General features: G+C 41.1%; 1 protein-coding gene across 1 annotated transcript in view; it reads right to left on the bottom strand.

Moving 5' to 3' along the window:
• Positions 1-22,366, bottom strand: part of SLIT3 (slit guidance ligand 3) — a 761,836-nt gene extending 739,470 nt beyond the window's left edge. The window contains exon 1 of the mRNA XM_075856411.1: positions 21,531-22,366. Coding sequence (XP_075712526.1) covers positions 21,531-21,805 — 275 coding nt within the window. The 5' untranslated portion in view covers positions 21,806-22,366. The remainder of the gene's footprint in view (positions 1-21,530) is intronic.
• Between the last annotated feature and the right edge of the window lie 396 nt (positions 22,367-22,762).

Here is a 22,762-nt window from a genome sequence, read left to right as displayed (position 1 = left end):
GGCCCCTCAAAACCTCTTCAAAAACTAAGGTGGTGCATAAGAAAAAAAAAAAAGGTATTCAAATTTTGTTGAAAATTTTAAAAACGGCTATTAAACTTATAAGCAATATAACATTGTAAAAATAAAAAAAAGTAATTTAATAAAAAAGGCTTAACACATTTCATCTTTATGTAGACATCCTCTTTTGTTTTTTAATTATTTTTTTTACTAATTCTTGTGGTATTGTCTATTTTAGAAGGGGATTTCAAGTGTCGAAAAATGCTAATTTTTCCAAATCTGCTTTACATTTCAGATTTTTTGTTTATAAATTAAAGAGAAAACAAATAGACCAAAATTTACCACTAACAAAGTACAATGTGTCACAAAAAACAAAAAAAAATAAAACAAAAACAATCCCAGAATCACTTGGATAGATAAAAGCATCTAAATGTTATTACCACAAAGTGATACGTCAGATTTAAAAAAACAGGACTGCACAGCGTGATTGTGCAGTGAAAGAAGCTGGGCTGGAACAATGAGAAGTGTATGACGCTGATTGGTCACTGATTGGTCAGCGTCAAACACTTCTCTTCACAACGCCTACTTGGTAAAAGGTAAAAACACGCCCAGTTGTCTATTAAGAAACTAAATAGCATAAATCTAAAATTGTTCGTAACTTGATCGTTTTTCAAAATAAAAACCATTTCTGTTATCTACATTACAGCGCCGACCAGATTATGTAGAAGATAGGGCACTTATAATGTGGTGACAGAGCCTCTTTAAGGGGTTAAAGCACATGTGCACTGTAGTCCGAAATTTGTTTAGAATATTTTTGGTTTCAATATATTTTAGAAAACTAGTATCATATTCTAATAGATTATTATTTAGTTTAAAAAAATTGTCCAAAAAAAGTTTTAGCCAAATGCTTTATGCAATCAATTTAACAAGAATGGACTGAACATTTGCTTTAGACCATATAACAGTAAGGCCCCATGCACACGACCGTGCCCGCAATCATGGCCCGCGATTGCGGGCATGGCCGGCCGCTGACTGACAGCCGCATTTTCGGGCCGTGCTCCCATACAAAGTATGGGAGCACGGCCCGCAAAATGCGAAAGAACGGACATGTTCCATAATTCCCGGAACATTTCCACGGCACTGACACCCTTCCGTAGTGCTACGGAAAGGTGTCAGTGTTCAATGAAAGTGAATGGCTCCGTTTTTGCGGACCGCAATTGCGGTCCGCAAAAACGGAGGTTTTTTGCTGTCGTGTGCATGGGGCCTAAGGCTGGGTTCACACGAGCATGTTACGTCCGTATTGGACGGAACGTATTTCGGCCGCAAGTCCCGGACCGAACACACTGCAGGGAGTCGTGCTCCTAGCATCATAGTTATGTACGACGCTAGGAGTCTCTGCCTCTCCGTGGAACTACTGTCCCGTACTGAAAACATGATTACAGTACGGGACCGTTGTCCTGCAGCGAGGCAGGGACTCCTAGCGTCGTACATAACTATGATGCTAGGAGCCCCACTCCCTGCAGTGTGTTCGGTCCGGGACTTGCGCCCGAAATACGTTCTGTCCATTACGGACGTAACATGCTCGTGTGAACCCAGCCTAACTGATAAACTTGCATTTTGCTGCTCAAAGGGTCAAACCTCACTTTCTGGTCACACACAGTTGTCTAAAATATATTTGAATTTGTTTAGTCACAATAAATAAACAACGAGAAACAAATTTTTCTTCAAAAATAAAAGTTTATTTAAAGACTGATTTCAATTATGTTTTCATTCTATGTTAGAATACTTCATTCTACGAGCCATAATACTTTGTTTTCTTAACCCTTTTATTCCCCAGTGAATCTATAGAAACAGGTGTGAAAACTGAACAGAAAAGACAGTGACATTTAAAAGACCACATTTCCAAATGATTCAAACAGTAGTTATGGCCAGCGAAATCCTTTATTTCTAGTCAAAGAATCTTTTATGAAAGTATTGTAAGTACTTTCTTTAATCCTACATGGAAGTTATGAGTTCCATACAGATATGTTCATAGAAACGATGATAGTATCATATTACAATTAAAATCTGCCTGGATATTTATGTATACCAGGTAAATGAAGCACAGCAGACGTTGAATGGTTTATTTTTGTCTACTGTTTTTTTAATGGCAGTCCCATGAAAAACTACAGATAGTAAATGGTGAGATTACGTCACATTCTAAGGCCCCATGCACACGAACGTAATTACGGGCCCATAGACTTCTATTGGCCACGGGTACCTTCCCATTACCTTACGGGACGGTGCCCGTGCTGTTGAAAAATATGGAACATGTTCTATTTCAGGCCGTAATTATGGCACCAGCAGGCCCATAGAAGTCTATGGGGCTACCGTAATTACGGATGGCTACGTGTGTACACCTGTAATGTATAAAAATGATACAAGAAGAAACCTGCATTGTCTACGGAAAAAAAACACGTCACTATCCCTACAAATAAAAAAGTTATAGCCATTTAACGAACGAGTGCTAAAAAGGGCTAAACGTTGTCTGGTCCTGAAGGATCAAAATAGCCCGGTCCTGAACTGGTTAAACCACCACAAGGTGTCTATAAAATACATACAGTGCTCAAATAACTAGGGTTGCAAGTATGTCACTGCAGAGCACTGTAGCTAGGTTCTGCTTTGCATATTAAAAAAAAAAAACACATTGCAACAGCACTCTGCGAGCACTAAGGGCCTGTTCAGAGGTTTCTTTACAGGCAGAAAAATCTGTTTTTGACATGCCTGCAAATTCTTGCCGCTTTTTTTGCTGCGTTTTTCGAGCGCGGCCACTGAGCGCCACGGGCAAAAAATGCTTTCTCTGCCTCCCGTTGATTTGAATGGGAGGGAGGAGGTGGAACCGCCACAGGAAAGAGCATGTCGCTTCTTTTTCCCGTGAGAGGCTAAAAGCCGCTACAGGGAAAAAACGCCTCTGCCGGGTTCCCACGTAGCGTAAAAGCTGCAGAATTTCCACAACGGATTTCTGTGTGGAAATTCCGTAGCATTTATAGTAGCAGCAAAGTGGATGAGATTCAGAAAATCCCATGCCCACGCTGCAGAAAAAAGCCCCTGCGTAATTGTTAATAAATTGACCTGCAGTGTAGAATTTAATTCTGCAGCATGTAAATTTATGCTGCATTATTGTTGATTTTCGGTTGCGGGTTTTCCCCATAGAATGTAATGGGGACGCAAAACCCGCAACAGAAATCCCAGTGTTGCGACTTTTGCGGCGCAATGTTTTTCCCGGCCTCCTGGGATAACGTTGCATCCCATGTCACCACAACAGCCAATCACAGGCTGCAGCGGTGGTCACATGGGATGAGAAGTCATCCCAGGAGACCGGCCAGAATGACATCAGAGGCCGGCCTTCTGGGATGACGTTACATCCCATGTGACTGCCGCTGACGCCAATCACAGGCTGCAGTGGTCACATGGGCTGCAGCGTCATCCAGGGAGACCGGACTGCGATGGAGGGACGCGTCGCCATAACAATGCCCTACGCAAGTAGGAGTGTTTTTTTTACCGCAGCTTTCCGCAGCTGAAATTCTGTCCGAAAAAACGAGACACAATGTATTTAGGTTTTCGGACAGAATGTACTGTGGGTTCTAGGTCGTATACACTGCGTGGTTTTTACGCAGCGTATCTATCCCGTGGGAACCCGGCCCAACACTACCAAATGCACTGTATCTAGATCATTTTGCATTACTGCTACGTTTACTTACAAATGTGAGGTTCTTAGCCCACATTTTGATCATATTGTGAGAGCCCACCAGCCACGACAAGGCAACCTTTTTTAAGTGGGCCCCTAACCAAAAAGACACCTCTCTCATGGGTATAAGCCTATGGAATGAATTCAGGGTAGATAGGAACCAGCTTTACTCTAATTAAATACACCCTTGGGCAGAATAGGAGGAGTGAACGACCAAAAATGGAGGCGGTAACCAGCCCTAGGTTCTGCTTTCACTTTAAGGGTATGTTCACACGTAGTCAACAAAAACGTCTGAAAATCCAGAGCTGTTTTCAAGGGAAAACAGACCCTGCTTTTCAGACGTTTTTTGACCAACTCGCATTTTTCGCGGCGTCTTCACGCCGTTTTCGCGGCGTTTTTTACATCCGTTTTTGGAGCTGTTTTCATTGGAGTCTATGAGAAAACAGCTCCAAAAACATCCAAAGAAGTGTCCTGCACTTCTTTTGACAAGGCTGTATTTTTACGCATCGTCGTTTGACAGCTGTCAAGCGACGACGCGTAAATAACAGGTCGTCTGCACAGTACGTCGGCAAACCCATTCAAATGAATGGGCAGATGTTTGCCGACGTATTGTAGCCCTATTTTCAGACGTAAAACGAGGCATAATACGCCTCGTATACGTCTGAAATTTGGCCGTGTGAACATACCCTAAAGAGGCTCTGTCACCACATTATAAGTGCCCTATCTCCTACATAATATGATCGGCGCTGTAATGTGACAGGACACGCTGTGCGGAGTACAAATGGACATGAATGGAGAGAAGTGTATGAAACTGATTGGTAAGCATCATACACTTCTCTTCACAACGCCCACTTGGTCAAAAGTTAAAAAAAACGCCCAGTTGGGCATTAAGAAAGTAATTAGCATAAATCTGAAATTGCTCATAACTTGCTCAAAAATGATTGTTTTTCAAAATAAAAAACACTGTTATCTACATTACAGCGCCAATCATTATGTAGTGGATAGGGCACTTATAATGTGGTGACAGAGCCTCTTTAAGACTAGGCTGAAAGTCAGTCTGTCACCAGATGTCTGTATCAAACTAGAAACAGGGTATTATCGATCTGCCCGCCTCAATTTATGAATTAAAGCACCAAGATCATTTGTAAAACGGTGAGTGCCATGTGATTTTTCTTCAAGTTGCATATTATAGATTAGGCTAACCTGATTCGAACATGTATTACCTTTTTGTCAAGAGTGCCTCCTTTGCAGAGAAAATAGTTTTATTCAGTTTATGCAAATTAGCATTTTGGAAAAACAAGGGCGTCACCGTTGCTCCAAAATGCTTGGTCGTCATTCCCAAGTTCAACCCCCCTCCCTCCCAACACGGATTGACAGGGGCCAGGCTGTATCCCCCCAAAGGAGGCACTCTTGACAAAAAGGTAACACACGTTAGAATCAGGTTAGCCTAATCTAGAGTACCCTGTTGCTAGTTTGATACGGACATTTCTGGTGACAGACTCCCTTTAAAGATGACTTGTTACATGCCCCAAAAAAACTGCTGCTGACATTTCAGTTAGATTGCTGGTGCCTCACAGATTCTGGCGGTTTGTGGTTTATTTGTTCTAGGTTCCACAAATATTATTCCATTGAGATATCTGTGTTTTGGCGCCCAATATGCAAATGAGGCCTTTTGACTGCAAAGTAAGCGGTTAACACCGCTCACTTGCCAATGGGTAACCACCCACTTGACAGTAAAGGGCCTCATTTGCATATCGGGCACCAAAACTAACGGCACTGATATCTCAAGAATGGTGGAGGCTAGAAGAAAAAAAACAAAAATAAAACTACAGAATCCTCGAGGCGCTGGCAAACAGATGTCAGCTGCAGTTTTTTGGTCAGATGACAGGTCCTCTTTAAATAGGCACTGCACAAATGTTGAATAAATCAATAGTATCATGAAATATAAGAACGTTTGTGATATAGCGTATCTTAACAGAAAATACTCTCCACTTAAAAGCCCCCCCAGCAACGTTTATCTATATCATCTATACTACTAGATTAGCATAAGTTGTGTTCATTTAACCCCTTAATGACAAGCGTATTTTAAACCTTAATGACCGAGGTATTTTTTACGTTTTTCCATCGTCGCATTCCAAGAGCTATAACTTTTTTATTTTTGCGTCGACATAGCTATATAAGGTCTTGTTTTTTGCGGGACAAGTTGTATTTTTTAAATAGCACCATTTTGGGGTACATATTATTGATTGACTTTAATTAACTTTGGGGGGGGGGAATAGAAAAAAACCTGAAATTTCGCCACTCATCCTAAATCTACGCCGTTTACCGTGTTGTTCCGATTGCAGCGATGCCAAATTTTTTGTGTTTGAAGAGCCATATCTTTTTTTATTGTTCTGCCGATGCAGTTCTAGGAGGGCTTTTTCTTTGCAGGACGACTTGTAGTTTTTATTGGTACCATTTTGGAGTAGATGCGACTTTTTGCTCACTTTTTATCAAAATATTTTTAAGGCAGGATTCACAGAAAACAGCAATTTTTCCATTGTTTTTCATTTTATTTTTTACGGCGTTCACCGTGCCGGTTAAATAATGTAATAGATTTATAGTCGGGGTCGTTACGGACGCTGCGATACCAAATATGTGTAACTTCTTTGCTTTATTCTGTTTTTTTTAATAGTAAAGCATTTTGTAAGGGGAAAAAGTGGGTTTTTCATTTTTTTTTTACATTTTTATTAAACTTTTTTACTAGTCCCACTAGGGGACTTTAATATGCGATCCTCCGATCACCTTTATAATACACTGCAATAGTTTTGTATTGCAGTGTATTACTGCCTCTCTGTTTAAAACGGACAGGCATCTGCTAGGTCATGCCTCTGGCATGACCTAGCAGGCATTCGACAGGCAGCCCTGGGGGCCTTTATTAGGCCCCCGGCTGCCATCGGAGACACAGACACTCGGCGATCTTATCGCAGGGTGTTGGTGGGAGAGAGAGAGGGAGCTCCCTCCTTCTCACCAAAACCACTCAGATTCGGTGCTTGCTATTGAGTGCCGCATCTGAGGGGTTAAACGGGTGAGATCGATACTTATATTGATCTCACCCATTCGAGCAGGGACGCCCCCAGCCCTCTGCTACCTCTGGAAGCTGAAAGCAGGGAAATTTAACGGCTCCCTGCTCTGTTTATTTATTCTGATGCAGCGCCGTGAAAAGGCTTATGAATCAGAATAAAGCCCATTAGTGACCGCTGTGAAAAGGCGAATTGGCGGTCACTAACGGGTTAAGGTTGCAGCGATTTTCTGTCTCATTTCCACATTGCGAAAGACATAAAAAAAAAATTCACATTGAAGTAGTAGTATGAGGGCTGTTATTTTGCGGAATGGAGTGGTATTTTTTAATGGCACCATGTGGGGTACTAATAAACTTTAATGAATAACGTATATTTATTTTTTGGGGGAGTAATGGAAAAAAAATAAAAGAGCAATTTCGCCATTGTTTTCGGGGAACTTACTGTGCAATATAAATAATACACTAACTTTATACTGCGTGGCGTTACAATTACGGCGATACCAAATTCCTATAGTTATTTTTATGTTTTACTTCTTTTGCACATTTTTTTTTTCTAAATATTTAGCTTTTGTATTTCATTTCAGGACCCATAACATAAATTATGTTTTCATCTACTAAACTTTAGGAGGGCTGTTTTTTTTGCGGGACATTTTGTTACCATTGGTACCATCTTGGGGTACATAGGACTATTTGATTACTTAACATTTATTAAAAAACGCTAGTCTCACTTTTTTTTTTTTTTAAGATTTTCTTTTCAGTCTGTCTTGGGAATGTGACCCTGCGATCGTTTCATCCCTTACATAAAACACTGCAATGTTTCTGCTACAATGATCGTACCCTCTTCGGTCCTTCCTAAGGCAGGGCTTAATAGACTCATATTGGGCAGACCTGTAAGCCACTTTTAGTCCCCGGGTTGCCATGGCAACCCATTAACACTCCGCGATCACGGGGTCTACGGAGGAAGCATTCTCTCGCTCAGTCTCTCTGTAAAGTCACAAAGATGCCGCGGTCAGAATTGACCATGGCATCTGAGGGGTTAACCGTCTGGGATTGGAGTTGTTACAGCTGACACCTGCTGTGGATGGCGCAAACACAGCTCACGCTATCCCCCACCCCAGTAATAGGATGGTGTGGTGCAGGAACTACCCGCTCCGCATGCTGTGTTATTACGACGTTTTGACTTACATACTCTAATGGAAGTATTCAGGTACACAATGTTTCTTGCATTTTGCTATGTCATTAACCCCTTAAAGGGAATGTGTCGCTAGAAATGTTTAATTTTTTTTTCAGTTAAACAATTAGTATTATGATTACACATTGTTTTAATTTTTTCACAAGTCAGGAAATTAGATTCTAATTTATAACATTTCTATATGCAGGGCACTAGAGGGAGCAGTTCCCAAAATTGCAGCATGGTCACTGTGGTAAAGCAACCTCAATGATTTATGCTGCAAATTTGGGGTGGACACACTCTCCTCTAGTGTCCTCACACAATCCCCCCTCCCTTCTTCTGGCTAGTGCCAGGAGAAGGAAAGGTTTGAATCTTCAAACCTCATACACGGTGTACAGCCATTTTCTGAGCGACTGCACAGTGTAGGAGGACTAGATACAGGGCTCAGCAGACAGCATCACACGAACATAATGCACACATGACATACATGAACATAAATTACCTTCCGCCGCCTCCGCTGGTCTACGCTCCTATTCCTTGCGCCTAAACAAATGGCCGGAAGCAGCTGCCGGAAGTCGTCATCTTACTGTCCTGCAGCGGCTTCCGGTCCACATGAAAATGGCACCGGATTCCGCTCTGTGAACGAGCTTCATTTTGGTCTGTGTGGGAGCGGGGCGCATGCGCCGTTCCCACACAGACGGCGTATGCCTCTGATAATGGAACGGCTCCCATTCGCATTCTCTATGGGGTTGTATGTGCTGTATTCCATCTCTGTATGTGTCGTTAATCGACACATACAGAGATTAAAAAAAAAAAAATGGCAGCCCCATCGAGAAGTAAAAGTTTGAACACAGTAAAAATTAGAACGTGACAACACCAATAAATAAAATTTGTGTTTATATTTTATTAAAAGCAATATAATAATAATTAAAAAAAAATCATGACACCTTCCCTTTAAAGGTGTTGTCCGGAACGTCAAAAAAAAACAACTAATAATAATAATTCCTGAAAGCACTATTAATAAAGGCTTTTTCATCAGAAAAAAAAAAATTATTTGCAAGAAACCCTTCTTCTGGGGCTACTTACCGAACCCCAATGTAAGAGGACACACTGTTTCCAACTTCTGTTTCTGAGGAGGTGGCTCTACAATTCCGTAATCCCCTTCTCTCCGCTTTACAAATGAATCTCTGCACCCCCCCCCCCCCTTGTTTTGGTAACTGCAGTCACAGCGCCAGATGATTTTGTCATTTTGGGGTAGATAATGTATTCGCTATTGGGTTAAAAGGCTGGGATAGGAGTTCTCTTTGATCCTGGCTTTTAGAACAGGGTGTCAGCTGTATAATACAGCAGGCACCTTCAAGTGATGGCGTAGGCACAGCATTTGTGCCCGCACCATCACTATGCCTAAAGGGCGAAAAGTGGTTCAGGACATTTTTGCCCGTAAAGGCTGTCACACGTGGCGTAAAAATACGCCACAAAACATGCAGCAGTAAATCCGCAGCAGAATTACAGTTGCACATTTTGTGGCCAATTCGATGTGCGTTGCATATTTCAGGGCAGAATTTTACATCGTTTTGACATTCTGCATTCAAAATCCGCAAAACATACAGAAAACGCTGAGGAAAGTATTTCAGCAGCTGCAAAATTCTGTACAGAAATTTAAAACATGTATGTGTTCCGGATTTTGTTTCCACAATAGAAGTACATGGTGTTAATTTCCGCAGCGGATCTTTCCTGTTACATGATTGTCCAATCAGTTGGCATCATTTAGCGGAACTTGCAAAATTATGCATTCTAAGAATATTCATGCTTGATCCAAACACATAGAAAAAGCATTTTGGTGGCAAATGCATTGTACAAAAAGGGTATAGCCTTCCGCATTATAAATCAATATTATTAAAATTTGGCTCTAAAATGCAGCCGGCTGTACCATGCTAATTCAATACTACTTCTCTAAACATTACAGTGGCATATCATTTATCTTCACATTCACACAGTAATTAGATACAAAGGATGGCTATTAAAGAAACCAAACAAATATATATGATGGATTTCACTGTTTTAGATTACTTGTTGCTGCTAACTTCCGATTACTACTTTTTATTGTAAACATTTTGGTTCTGGTTTCAATACACCACAAATGTTACACAGAGAAGAAACACAAATAAGCAAAGAATGCAGCCAGACTGAAGTAAAAATACAAGTTAAATAATGATGCAAAGCAATCTAATAACACGCAACATATCAACCCCCTGGTCATAGCAAACACTGGTAACATGAAGCAAGAGCCACAGGAGGAGGACACATCTCAAAGCTAGATTTGGTCAAATTATACCACATCAGATATATTCTGTATAAAATACATTTATAAATTCATGAACATAATAATGAACACCACAAAAGTTCCCACATAATTAGATATTTCCCCAAAACACCAGAAATATTAAAAGTAGCAACAACCATTTTCAATGGCTATCTGGGAGTTTCCCCAAAGGCTATATTGTAGAATTTCTGCAAGACAAAGCTGGGGAGATACCAATCACGAGCAGTACCCTGTACCACAAACCGGAGATGCATACAAAAAAATAATAATAATATATATATATATATATATATATATATATATATATATACACACACACACACACACACACACACACACACACACACACACACACACACACACACACACACACACACACGTCCTCCTCAATGAATTAGATCATCAAAAAAAAAAAATATTATTTCAGTAATTCAATTCAAAAAGTGAGACTCATTATATAGATTCATTGCACACAGAGTGATCTATTTCCAGCATTTTTTTCTTTTAATGTTGATGATTATGGCTAACCGTTAATGAAAACCCAAAATTTTGTTTCTCTGAAAATTTGAATATTACATAAACCCAGTTTCAAAAATGGTTTTTAATACAGAAATGTTGGCTTACTGAAAAGTATATCCAGTATTTGCAGTCAATACTTGGTCAGGGCTCCTTTTGCATGAAGTACTGCATCAATGCGGCGTGGCATGAAGGCGATCAGCCTGTGGCACGGCTGAGGTGTCATCAATGCGGCATGGCATGGAGACGATCAGCCTGTGGCACTGCTGAGGTGTTATGGAAGCCCGGGTTGCTTTGATAGCGGCCTTCAGCTCGTCTGCATTGTTGGGTCTGGGGTCTTTCATCTTCATCTTGACAATACCCCATAGATTCTCTATGGGGTTTAGGTCAGGCGAGTTTGCTGGCTAATCAAGCACAGTGATACTGTGGTTATTAAACTAGATATTGGTAGTTTTGGCAGTGTGGGCAGGTGCCATGTCCTGCTGGAAAATGAAATCAGCATCTCCATAAAGCTTGTCAGCAGAGGGAAGCATGAAGTGCTGTAAAATTTCCTGGTAGACGGCTGTGTTGTGTCTGGACTTGATATAACACATTGAACAACACTGTTGCTCAGTGGTCCAAAGTCCTGTGTTCAGATGAAAGCAAATTCTCCACAGTCAGTGATAGCTTGGGGAGCCATGTCATCTGATGGTGTTCCTCCACAAAGTTTTTAGTAGTGAAAAAAAAAAAAGATATATATATATATATATTAGAAGTTCAAAAAAAATAAAAACCTTTCCCATTTTTCATCTAAATTAATGTAAAAAGTAAAAACAAAAACTGGTATCGCTGCGTCTGTAAAAGTTCGAACAATTACAACGTAACATTACTTTACTTGTACCGTGAACGCTGTACATAAAAAAAAAAAAATGGTACCTTAGCTCTCAAAAAAAATGTAATAAAAAAAGCGATCCAAAAGTTATATGTACCAAAAAATGCTACCAATAAAAACTACAGCTCGTCCCGCAAAAAGCCCCCACCCCGCTCAATCAAGGAAAAAAAAAAATTACCAAAAATTTTTTCTTTCAAATTAGTAAATTATTATTTTTTTTAAATAAACTATATCAATTTGGTATCACTGTAATCGTATTGAGACGCAAAATAAAGTTTAGTTATCATTTTACCGCATGGTGAAAGCCGCAAACTAAACCCAAAAAAAACAATGGAAGAATCAGTTGGTTTTTTTTCAGTTTCCCAGTATATTATACGGTACTTTAAATGGTGTCAATAGAAACTATAAACGACTCTGCAAAAAATAAGCCCTAGCAACATTTTTGATGGGAAAGTAATTTATTTGTATGCCTCTTGGAAGGTGTGGAGTGAAAAACGAAAATTGAAAAAAATATAAAATGGTTCAGTCCTTAAAGGGTTAAAGAGGACCAGTCAGCTCTCCTGACATTTCTGTTGTAGGAAATAATTATATTCCCCATGAAATCACAATTATGGAGCATCTTTTCTTAGAGCTCTATATGCCTCTGTTATTCCGCCTAGAAATGTATGAATAAATTGATAACTGGGTGTTACCAGTTGGGGGTGTGTCCCTGCACAGACTGACAGTATCCAATCAGTGCGGAGTCTCAATTCTGTGTAGGGACACGCCCCTTTGACAATGGACGTGGTAACACCCAATTGTCAATTTATTCATGCATTTCTATGAGGAATATAAGAGTAACTGCACAATGTAGAGTTCTAAGAAAATAAGTGTTCCAGAATTGTTATTTTATGGGAAATTCAAGTATTTACTAAAACTGACATGTCAATAGAGCGGACAGGTCCTTTTTAACCCCTTAGTGACCAGCCCATTTTAGGCCCTAATGACGAAGCTATTTTATTTGTTTTTCTATAGTCGCATTCAAAGAGCTATAACGTTTTTATTTTTTTGTCTACATAGCTGTATGAGGACTTGTTTTTTTGCGGGATTAGTTGTGCTTTTTAATAGCACCATTTTAGGGTACATATAATTTCTTTATTAACTTTTATTAACTTATTTGGGGGGGGATTATAAAAAAAAAACTGAAATTCCGCCATTGTTCTATGCGTTTTTAAATTGACGCCGTTCACTGTGCAGCGTAAATAACAGGTTACCTTTATTCTATGGGTCGGTACGATTACGGCGATACCACATGTGTAGAGGTTTTTTATGTTTTACGACTTTTGCACAATAAAAACACTTTTGAACTAAAATTATTTGTTTTTGCATCATCGCTTTCCAAGAGCCGTAACTTTTTTATTTTTCCATCAATATAGTGATTTTTTCGACTTGTTTTTTGCGGGACGAGACGTAGTTTTGATTGGTACTGTTTTGGGGCGCATGGGACTTATTGATTCATTTTTATTATGACTTTTTTGGGGGGCAATGGAAAAAAATTGCAATTTCGCCATTGTTTTTTGCGTTTTTTTTTTTACGGTGTTCAGCTTGCGGTTGAAATTACATATTAACTTTATTAATGGAGTCATTACGGTCGCGGCGATACCATATATGTGTACTTTTATTTCTTTTTTACACTTTTACTAAATAAAACCACTTTTTATGGAAAAAAATGGATTTATTTTTTTACTGTACTTTTTATTAATAAATAATCTTTATTTCACATTGGTGACTTATTTTATTAGTCCCACTAGGGGACTTTACTGTGCGATCTTCAGATCGCTGATATAATGCTCTGGTATACTTCGTATACCAGAGCATTATTGCCTGTCAGTGTAAATCTGACAGGCAATCTGTTAGGACGTGCCTCCGGCGCGTCCTAACAGGCATATGTCCAGGGCAGACCTGGGGGCTTTTATCAAGCCCCCGGCTGCCATGACACCCCATCGGAGACCCGCGATTGCATTCGCGGGCCGCCGATGGGTGACAGAGGGAGCTCACTCCCTCTGTAAACAAAGTTAAATGCCGCGGTCGCTATTGACGGCGGCATTTAACGGGTTAAACGGCCGCAATCGAAGGAAACTTCGATCGCGGGCGTTGGAGCAGGAGCCCAGCTGTCATCAGACAGCTGAGCTCCGGCTCCAGCCTGCACGGGAGACCCGTGCAGGACTTAGACTAGGCGAACGTGAAAAGGCGTCAGCCTAGCCTAAGGCCCCTTAGTGACCGACGTGAAAAGGCGTATTGGTGGTCACTAAGGAGATAGAGCACATTTATGATGATGCCTAAACTTTATTCAGAAGTCTCTTAGTTATGGCACTATAAAAATACGGTGATACTAAAATATACATAGTACTCCTGTTAGAGGCCTCTCTAGATTATATCATTAGTCAATGCCATAATTCCACCTTACCCTGCTGCGCAGGATCAGGCAGCTTTCTCTATTTGATGTGTATACACGCTATGCTATCAGCAGGAACATTTTGGCTGTGGGTGTCCTGGCTAATCATTTCCATCGCCAATAAATCTAAACTCTCCTGGTGACAAAAGGACGATCTGGCAAGTTTTATTTTAAAGAGGCTCTGTCACCAGATTTTGCAACCCCTATCTGCTATTGCAGCAGATAGGCGCTGCAATGTAGATTACAGTAACGTTTTTATTTTTTTTAAACTAGCATTTTTGGCCAAGTTATGACCATTTTTGTATTTATGCAAATTAGGCTTGCTAAAGTCCAATTGGGCGTGTTTAAAGTAAAAGTCCAACTGGGCGTGTATTATGTGTGTTACATCGGGGCGTGTTTACTTCTTTTACTAGCTGGGCGTTCTGACGAGAAGTATCATCCACTTCTCTTCACAACGCCCAGCTTCTGACAGTGCAGACACACAGCGTGTTCTCGAGAGATCACGCTGTGTCGTCACTCACTTCCTGCCCCAGGTCCTGCATCGTGTCAGACGAGCGAGGACACATCTGCACCAGAGGCTACAGTTGATTCTGCAGCAGCATCGGCGTTTGCAGGTAAGTCGATGTAACTACTCACCTGCAAACGCTGATGCTGCTGCAGAATCAACTGTAGCCTCTGGTGCCGATGTGTCCTCGCTCGTCTGACACGATGCAGGACCTGGGGAAGTGACGTCACAGCGTGATCTCTCTTGAACACGCTGTGTCTGCACTGCCAGAAGCTGGGCGTTCTGAAGAGACCAGAATGCCCAGCTAGTAAAAGAAGTAAACACGCCCAGATGTAACACACATAATACACGCCCAGTTGTACTTTAGAAAGCCTCATTTGCATAAATACAAAAATGGTCATAACTTGGCCAAAAATGCTCGTTTTTTGAAAATAAAAACGTTACTGTAATCTACATTGCAGCGCCGATCTGCTGCAATAGCAGATAGGGGTTGCAAAATCTGGTGATAGAGCCTCTTTAATCTTCTCCCCCTGCTTTACTAGACTGATTCCCACTACACAATATTATCGCTTAGGGATTGTACAGTGCAAATTTGCTGCAGAAACAGAAATCCAAAAACAGAATTGGATTCAGGAAAGAAGACCTATAAGGCCTTCCTTTATATATTTCTTATGTTTAAATTTCAATCCTTGTTTTGGCTTGAAAACTACGGTTAAAATCTGCAGTGTGTGAACAAGGCCTTTAGGTACTATTACACGGCTCGACTGTGGTTGCGGAAGAGCCGATCAATGAGACAGCTTGTTGATCGGCGCTTGTTTGCAATCACACGGAGCAATGGCTGGATATGTAGAGGGATGAGCGCTTGTTACTACGATCGCTCCCATACATTTTCATCATGTCGGACGTATATCTCCCGGATTACACAGGGAGGTGTGCTGGTGACAACAATGATCTTTAATTCTGCATAAAAGAGCAGATCAGCCGATGAACGAGTGTTTGCTAGTTCATTGGCTGATCATTGCCCTTATTACACAGGGCAATGATCGGACTCGAGCGTTCATATGAACACTCGTCTGCCTGATTATTAGCCCGTGTTATAGGGCAGCTTGAGCTAGACCACGGCTGAATATCCGGATATGATGATGTTGTCCTAAACTGAGTCTAATCTTCCACTGCAAAAGTATTTTACTATTGATTTACCGATTCATGTAATATTAATGCTACCATATCAGATTACTGATTACATAATTTTGATGTATTGATTATGAATTTTCCTGATGCCGACTGATTTTTGTACACATGCTTTCACACAAGCGCCCTATAAATATTAGACTAGTCATTTTTATGAACCTAGTAATGCTACATGTCTACTATTGTATCATTTCTTTCAATGTTTTTTGGCAGTATCTATTTGGAACGCTTGCGGTGTTCTTTTATTGATGAAATATGAGCCACAGTTGTGCAGCACCCTTTTTCACAACACTTTATTTATCATGTAAAACATGTTTTATAAGGCGACGTTCACACTACCGTTACTATCAGTTTACCTCTCTTCTGTCAGAGGAAGAGAGGATCGATGCATTAAACGGAAAGCAAAGGTTCCGTTAGAATTACCATTGATTTCATTGGTAATTCTTTTGTATCAGTTGCTTTCCATTGGTCTCCGTTCGCTAGGTTTCCAGTTTTTCTGAACGGAATCAAAAGTGCAGTCTGCGATTGGCTGCAGCGGTCACATAGGATGAAACGTCATCTCCAGAGGCCGTCCTGGATGAAGAAAGACAGAAAAAAAAATCTTATACTTACCCAGAATTCTGAGCTGCAGTTTTTGCGGCAGAACCGATGAAAAAAAAATAAAGCAACTTCTGCTATTTGTTGCGGGTTTTACCTCCCTATTGGATTCAATGGGGAAACTCACAACAAATAAGCAGCGTTTAGACAAATACAAAAAAAAAGGCGCGCAAGTCAATTTCTGTGCGTTTTTTTCCCGTCAGCATTTACGCAGCATGTGGATGAGATTTGTTCAAATCTCATCAACTTTACTGCTACTGTATTATGCGGTGGATTTTCCACGATATCCATTGCGGAAAATCTGCAGTATTTACGCTACGTGTTATCTTACCCTTAGGCTTCATTCAGACGAACGGGAATTACGTCTGTGCAACGCGCGTGATTTTCAAGCGCGTCGCACGGACCTATATTAGTCTATGGGGCCGTGCAGACATGTGCGTGATTTTTACTCAGCGTGAGTCCGCTGAAAAAAAGTCACGACATGTCCGTTCTTTCGGCGTTTTGCGCGATTCACGCATCCATTGTAGTCAATGGGTGCGTGAAAACCATGCATGCCGCACGGAAACACTTCCGTGCGAACTGCGTGATTCGCGCAACAGCTGTCAAAAGGATGAATGTAAACAGAAAAGCACCATGTGCTTTTCTCTTTACAAACATCCAAATGGAGTGTCATAATGATGGCGGCTGCGCGAAAAGCACGCAGCCGCACATCATATGCTGATGCCCCATGGAGCTGTTAAGTGGTTTTTGCGCACGCTCGTGTGAACCCAGCCTTAGGGTATGTGCACACACACTAATTACGTCCGTAATTTACGGACGTACTTCGGCCGCAAGTTCCGGACCGAACTCAGTGCAGGGAGCCGGGCTCCTAGTATCATAGTTATGTACGATGCTAGGAGTCTCTGCCTCGCTGCAGGACCACTGTCACGTACTGAAAACATGATTACAGTACGGGACAGTTGTCCTGCAGCGAGGCAGGGACTCCTAGCATCGTACATAACTATGATGCTAGGAGCCCGGCTCCCTGCACTGTGTTCGGTCCGGGACTTGCGGCCGAAATACGTCCGTCAATCACGGACGTAATTAGTGTGTGTGCACATACCCTTAGGGTATGTTCACACGGCCTATTTCCAGCTGTTTTTCAGGCCGTAAACGTCCCGAACATCTGCCCATTGATTTCAATGGGAAAAACTGAGTTTCGTTCCCACAGGCCGATTTCTAACGCACCGTTTGTAAAAACGGCACGTAAAAAAAAGGCCTCGTAAAAAAGTGCATATCACTTCTTGAGCCGTTTTTCATTGTCTCAATAGAAAAACAGCTCCATATACGGCCCTAAAAAAAACGCATAAAAAACCGGCTGAAAATCAGAGGCTGTTTTCCCTTGAAAACAGCTCCGTATTTTACAGCCGTTTTTAGTTTAGCGTGTGAACATACCCTTAGTCTGAAGCCTGCAGTAGTAAGATGAGCTTAATACATTTTATGCATCTTCTGTCCATACGCCAGAAAGGGAAACCTAAACCAGCTTTGAGCTGGCATCGATTTCCGCTATAATTTATACCAGTTTCTGGCATATATTAAAGTAAAAAAGTCTGGCTGTAGTGGCCCCCCCCGGCCCCATTAAATAGGCCCAACCCACTTAAGGAAGAAAACGGCGTAAAATGTCAAAAAGTCGCAGCTTATTGAGCAAATATGGGGCTTGCCATAATTTGTGACTTTAACGCCATAATACAGGCGTACAGCTGTTCATAAATCCCCCCATTACTCTATGCTGAGAGGACTAAGATGATGAAAAATTAGGATTTCTTTCATACTGTTCATTTTATGCCAAATGATATTTTCTCTGGCTTTAAAAAAATTGAATAGTCTATAGAAAGTTGATCACAACAGAAAGACATCAGGGATCCAACGTCACTGTGGAAGACATGACAAGTCCCTGGTAAAGTCAGCAAACCATCTGTACTGTTGGGTGTGTAACAGCTTGTACATTTCAGTTCAGAAAAAAACAAAAAAACAACACTTGAACACGGCTTTATTACAAGTTTCTTTGGAGATACAGCGCACATCTTCACGTGATTTATTAAGTGTTTGAATTCAACATGACTAAAGTAGAAGAGTCTGCATATTGCATTTCCACACTTCATTCAGTGAATTTTATTACATAAAGACTGAGTGGTTTGTTGTACAAACCTCTGGCTCACAGTTAATGATCAAAAAGAAAAAATATGTTATATATATATATATATATATATATATATATATAGGGTGATGTTTACTAAGCAAAAATGCACCAGAATCCTGGCACAAATTTCGGCTAAAAGGTGGCGTACATCTCATGCACCAATTTGTTTAAGTTTGCCTCTGTTTCGCTAGGTTTCCGTTTTATTCACGGAAACAATAGTGCAGCACACTACGCTATTGTTTCCATGAAAAACAGACACCTAGTGAAACGGAGGAAAACAAAAATAGGCACAAAAATGCCATTGAAATCAATAGTAATGCAACGGAAACTATACTTTTCGTTTGTCTTTCTGTTCCTCTGACTGAACAGATGAACAGAAAGCCAAACAGAAGCCCAACGTTGATGTGAACAGGCCCTTAGTCCGTTTTAGGTGTGTTTAGAAAAAGGAGTGTGGCTAAGATGAGATGTAAAATGTGCCAGATTTGTTCACATTGTGTGCCATTTTATTGGCGCAAAATATTAATGTAATCTATGCCAGACAAGAGCTGGCTTATAAATGAGAAAAGTGTTTAACAGGTCTTGCAAGATGCGCCAAATTTATCATAGGGCGTGTGATACTGTGAGAAATGTGGCATGGGTTCTGCCATTCTGATCTAGTTTTATACGGTCCCAATTAAAGACAGTATTAATAAATCTCCCCAATATCTTTACCACTACACAAACATCTTAAAATATTCAACATCACAGGAATCCATCCAAAGCGGACAAGAGTTCATTGAGAAAAAAATTACTACAATTTTGTAAGAAATATGTTTATAAAGTGATTGACTAAACATTCCCTAGTTATTTCTTCTAACACTGTGGCCTCGGTCCTACAATATGACATTTCTTTGAAAGATGCATCCGTGAATTTCCCCATTTATTTAAGGCATAGGGCACAGCCACTAAGTCTTATTCCCGAAATCTTCTTATCCAGAACGAAGATACAAGCAAGACTTGAATGAATGCGACACTAGGTATAAAAGCATGTTACGTCACTTGTGTTTCTACGAATGTCCTGGATAATGGATGCACAGCAATGTCATTCAGTGATAGAGACCAGTGACATGGAAGTGATAAGAGGTTGGCAGACAAATGGCAGAGATCTCGGGCAGCGTGATAACCTTTAATGCAGGGCTTACAACATATTCACTTCTTTTAGGACCTAAAAAAATGTATAGCTTTATCTTTTCCATATGAAAGTCTGGATCTGCTCTTCTGCAGCCAGATACCGATGTTATATCAGTTTTATATCAATGCCCCATCAGCCACTCTTTATGAAAAAGACAAAACGTATTAATTGTATCCAGTTTGGCCAGGGTGCCATGTGATACTGTAAACGCTGCTGCCATGCCAGGTATGGTCTTTGAGAGAAAGCTAGGAGGTAATACATCAGATGGAAGGAGACAATGGATTACATTACGAAAGTAAAAGTTTGCTGTAAAAAAATAAATGGTTAAAAACAATACAATAACTTGCAGCGTGCCATAAAGTGAAGTACTAAAGGCCTAATGGAACGTGAGCGGAAATGTCCTATAAAGAATTGTCATACAAACTAACTTTTTTTGACCTTTTAAAAGATTAGTAAACTAACGTTGTAAACAGCTTCATCACCCTCAGGGTATGTGCACACACACTAATTACGTCCGTAAGTTACGGACGTATTTCGGCCGCAAGTTCCGGACCGAACTCAGTGCAGGGAGCCGGGCTCCTAGCATCATAGTTATGTACGACGCTAGGAGTCCCTGCCTCGCTGCCGGACAACTGCCCCGTACTGTAATCATGTTTTCAGTACGTGACAGTTGTCCTGCAGCGAGGCAGGGACTCCTAGCATCGTACATAACTATGATGCTAGGAGCCCGGCTCCCTGCACTGTGTTCGGTCCGGTACTTGCGGCCGAAATACGTCCGTATATTACGGACGTAATTAGTGTGTGTGCACATACCCTCAGATATTGCGAAAGATTTGCAGATCTGTCTCAGGGCAACAGCATTTTTCTGCTCCTATATCTTCTGTTGATGGGACACTTTGTACACATGACTCCCACAATGGGGTTACTCAGTTTTATATACCTACTTACCCATTATATATATATATATATATATATATATATATATATATATATATATATATATATATATATCTATATCATACATTTTATTTTTTTTATAGTGAACAAATGCAGGAAATAAAGTATAATGGACCTTCAGTGACTTTTCCTTGTACAAAACCAGCATTATGCATGAGGCTGTGGAGCTGGCACTTAGCATATCATTGATCAGGCTCCAGCCATTGCCTGGGGTCACTTGCACTTTTCAGGCTTTTGCTCACTTTTGTCTGTGTCAATATGTGACTAGTGTACTGCAGTGGTCAGCCATTAACCAAAGACATACACACACTATATATATATATATATATATATATATATATATATATACACACACACACACACACACACACACAAACACCATTGTGATTCAGGATCAGAGTTTACGATCTGATCACAGCAATTAGCAGCAAAATCGTTTTTTGAAGCAGCTCACACGGGTCTACTGCTTCCACTTTTATCTATAGAAGTGTCATTCAGATCATGGCAATCATCTATGAGAAGCCGCACGGTCAGAATGGTCTGGTCCAGTTACTTCCTGGTCACTTTTGGTGCATCAGTAAATAAACATATAACACAATGGGAAAGCCAGCTATTCCCTTGTTCGTGAACAAATAGTAAAATAAAGTTAGCGTCACTTTGTACTAGTGAGTAGTGACAGGAGAGGGCCGGGACATGCGACTTTATTACTCTGCACGGTACACAATGTCGCCTGTCACCTCGTAGTAGTAATACCACTGATGGAGCCGTCATGTAGGCAGTGTCGCTCGTACTATTATTCATATATGATGGACGTATAGATAGATACTCACAGCCTCTCTGCATTCCTGGGGATCCCTTTAGGTACAGCCTTTAGTCCCAGTCCATGACAATCCACATTCAGCCCGGAGCAGGTACACTTGCTAGGACAGCCATCAACCAGGGTAAAAGTTATACAACTCCAGACACCAAGGAACAAGAGCAGGGGCACGTATCCTCCTCTGACTTGCGGCAGCAGCATGGTTGGAAGGCTTCCACTAAAAGTATCCCTTCTTCTGAAGAAAACGAGATGAAATTCGCTGTACTCAGCACACTCCAAACTCACCATCTAATAATGATGCCAAGTTCATCTTTGCATCTACCAGAGGGTCACAAGACTTCACCACTCAGAGAGAAGCTATATCCTAGAACTAGGTGAGAAGACTCCAGTCAAAGCCAAAAGCTGTGATACAATAGGGTGACAAGTAGTCTTTCCTTCCTGATGAGAAAAAAAAATCAACGTGATTCAAAGGAGAACAGAAGGAAGTAATGCCTGAGAACCAAGACGGAGCTGTAAACTGATCTCCTACAGAGGGTACATTTAATAAATTCTCTTCACTTGTGCTTCCCCCTAGTGGTGACTACTCGTAAATGCGTTGTAATCCTGGTGCTGCTGCTATACCAGGTATGAGGCTTGCGCGGTGCCCAGTCAGTCACTCCACTCGTAGGTCAATGGCCGTTTACGTAGAGCGCAGCCCGGGCGTGTGAGCGGCAGCAGCGGGGACTTTACGTCTCATTCGCTCTTCCAGTGGAGTAAAGTAAAATCTAAAGCCTCCAGCCCCCTCCAAAATCTGCACTCCGCGCTTCATTGGCGCACACGGGAGTGACGTGTACATTCCTCAGTGCCCGGGCTGACGAGTGAGCGAGGTGTGAGAGGAAAAGGGCGGGAACGAGGAATGTCTTCCAAGCTAGAAGTCTGCAGCCGTCGGTGCATTGAGGACTTTATTTGGGAAGACGACTTTAAAAAATAAAAAAAAGTTATTAGTGGTTTAATGTTTAATATTTTTAACAACTGTTCAAAGTTGATGTTCACACAAATCGCAGCACTAACACATCATGATAAATCCATACTGTGGCTGATTTCCATACCTCCCAAGCGTCCCGGATTCAGTGAGACAGTCCAGGTGGTGATCCAGGCGGCTGGTGGTATGTCCCTGACTCCCGGTGTCAACTGTATGGGTATGTTCACACGGCTTAGCAAAATACGTCTGAAATTACGAAGCTGTTTTCAAGCGAAAACAGCTAC

The sequence above is a fragment of the Rhinoderma darwinii genome, chromosome 3 (genome assembly GCF_050947455.1).
Source record: "Rhinoderma darwinii isolate aRhiDar2 chromosome 3, aRhiDar2.hap1, whole genome shotgun sequence".
Lineage (NCBI taxonomy): Eukaryota > Metazoa > Chordata > Amphibia > Anura > Rhinodermatidae > Rhinoderma > Rhinoderma darwinii.
The sequence above is the reverse complement of the archived record's forward strand: the minus strand, read 5'-3'. Positions and strand labels throughout refer to the sequence as shown.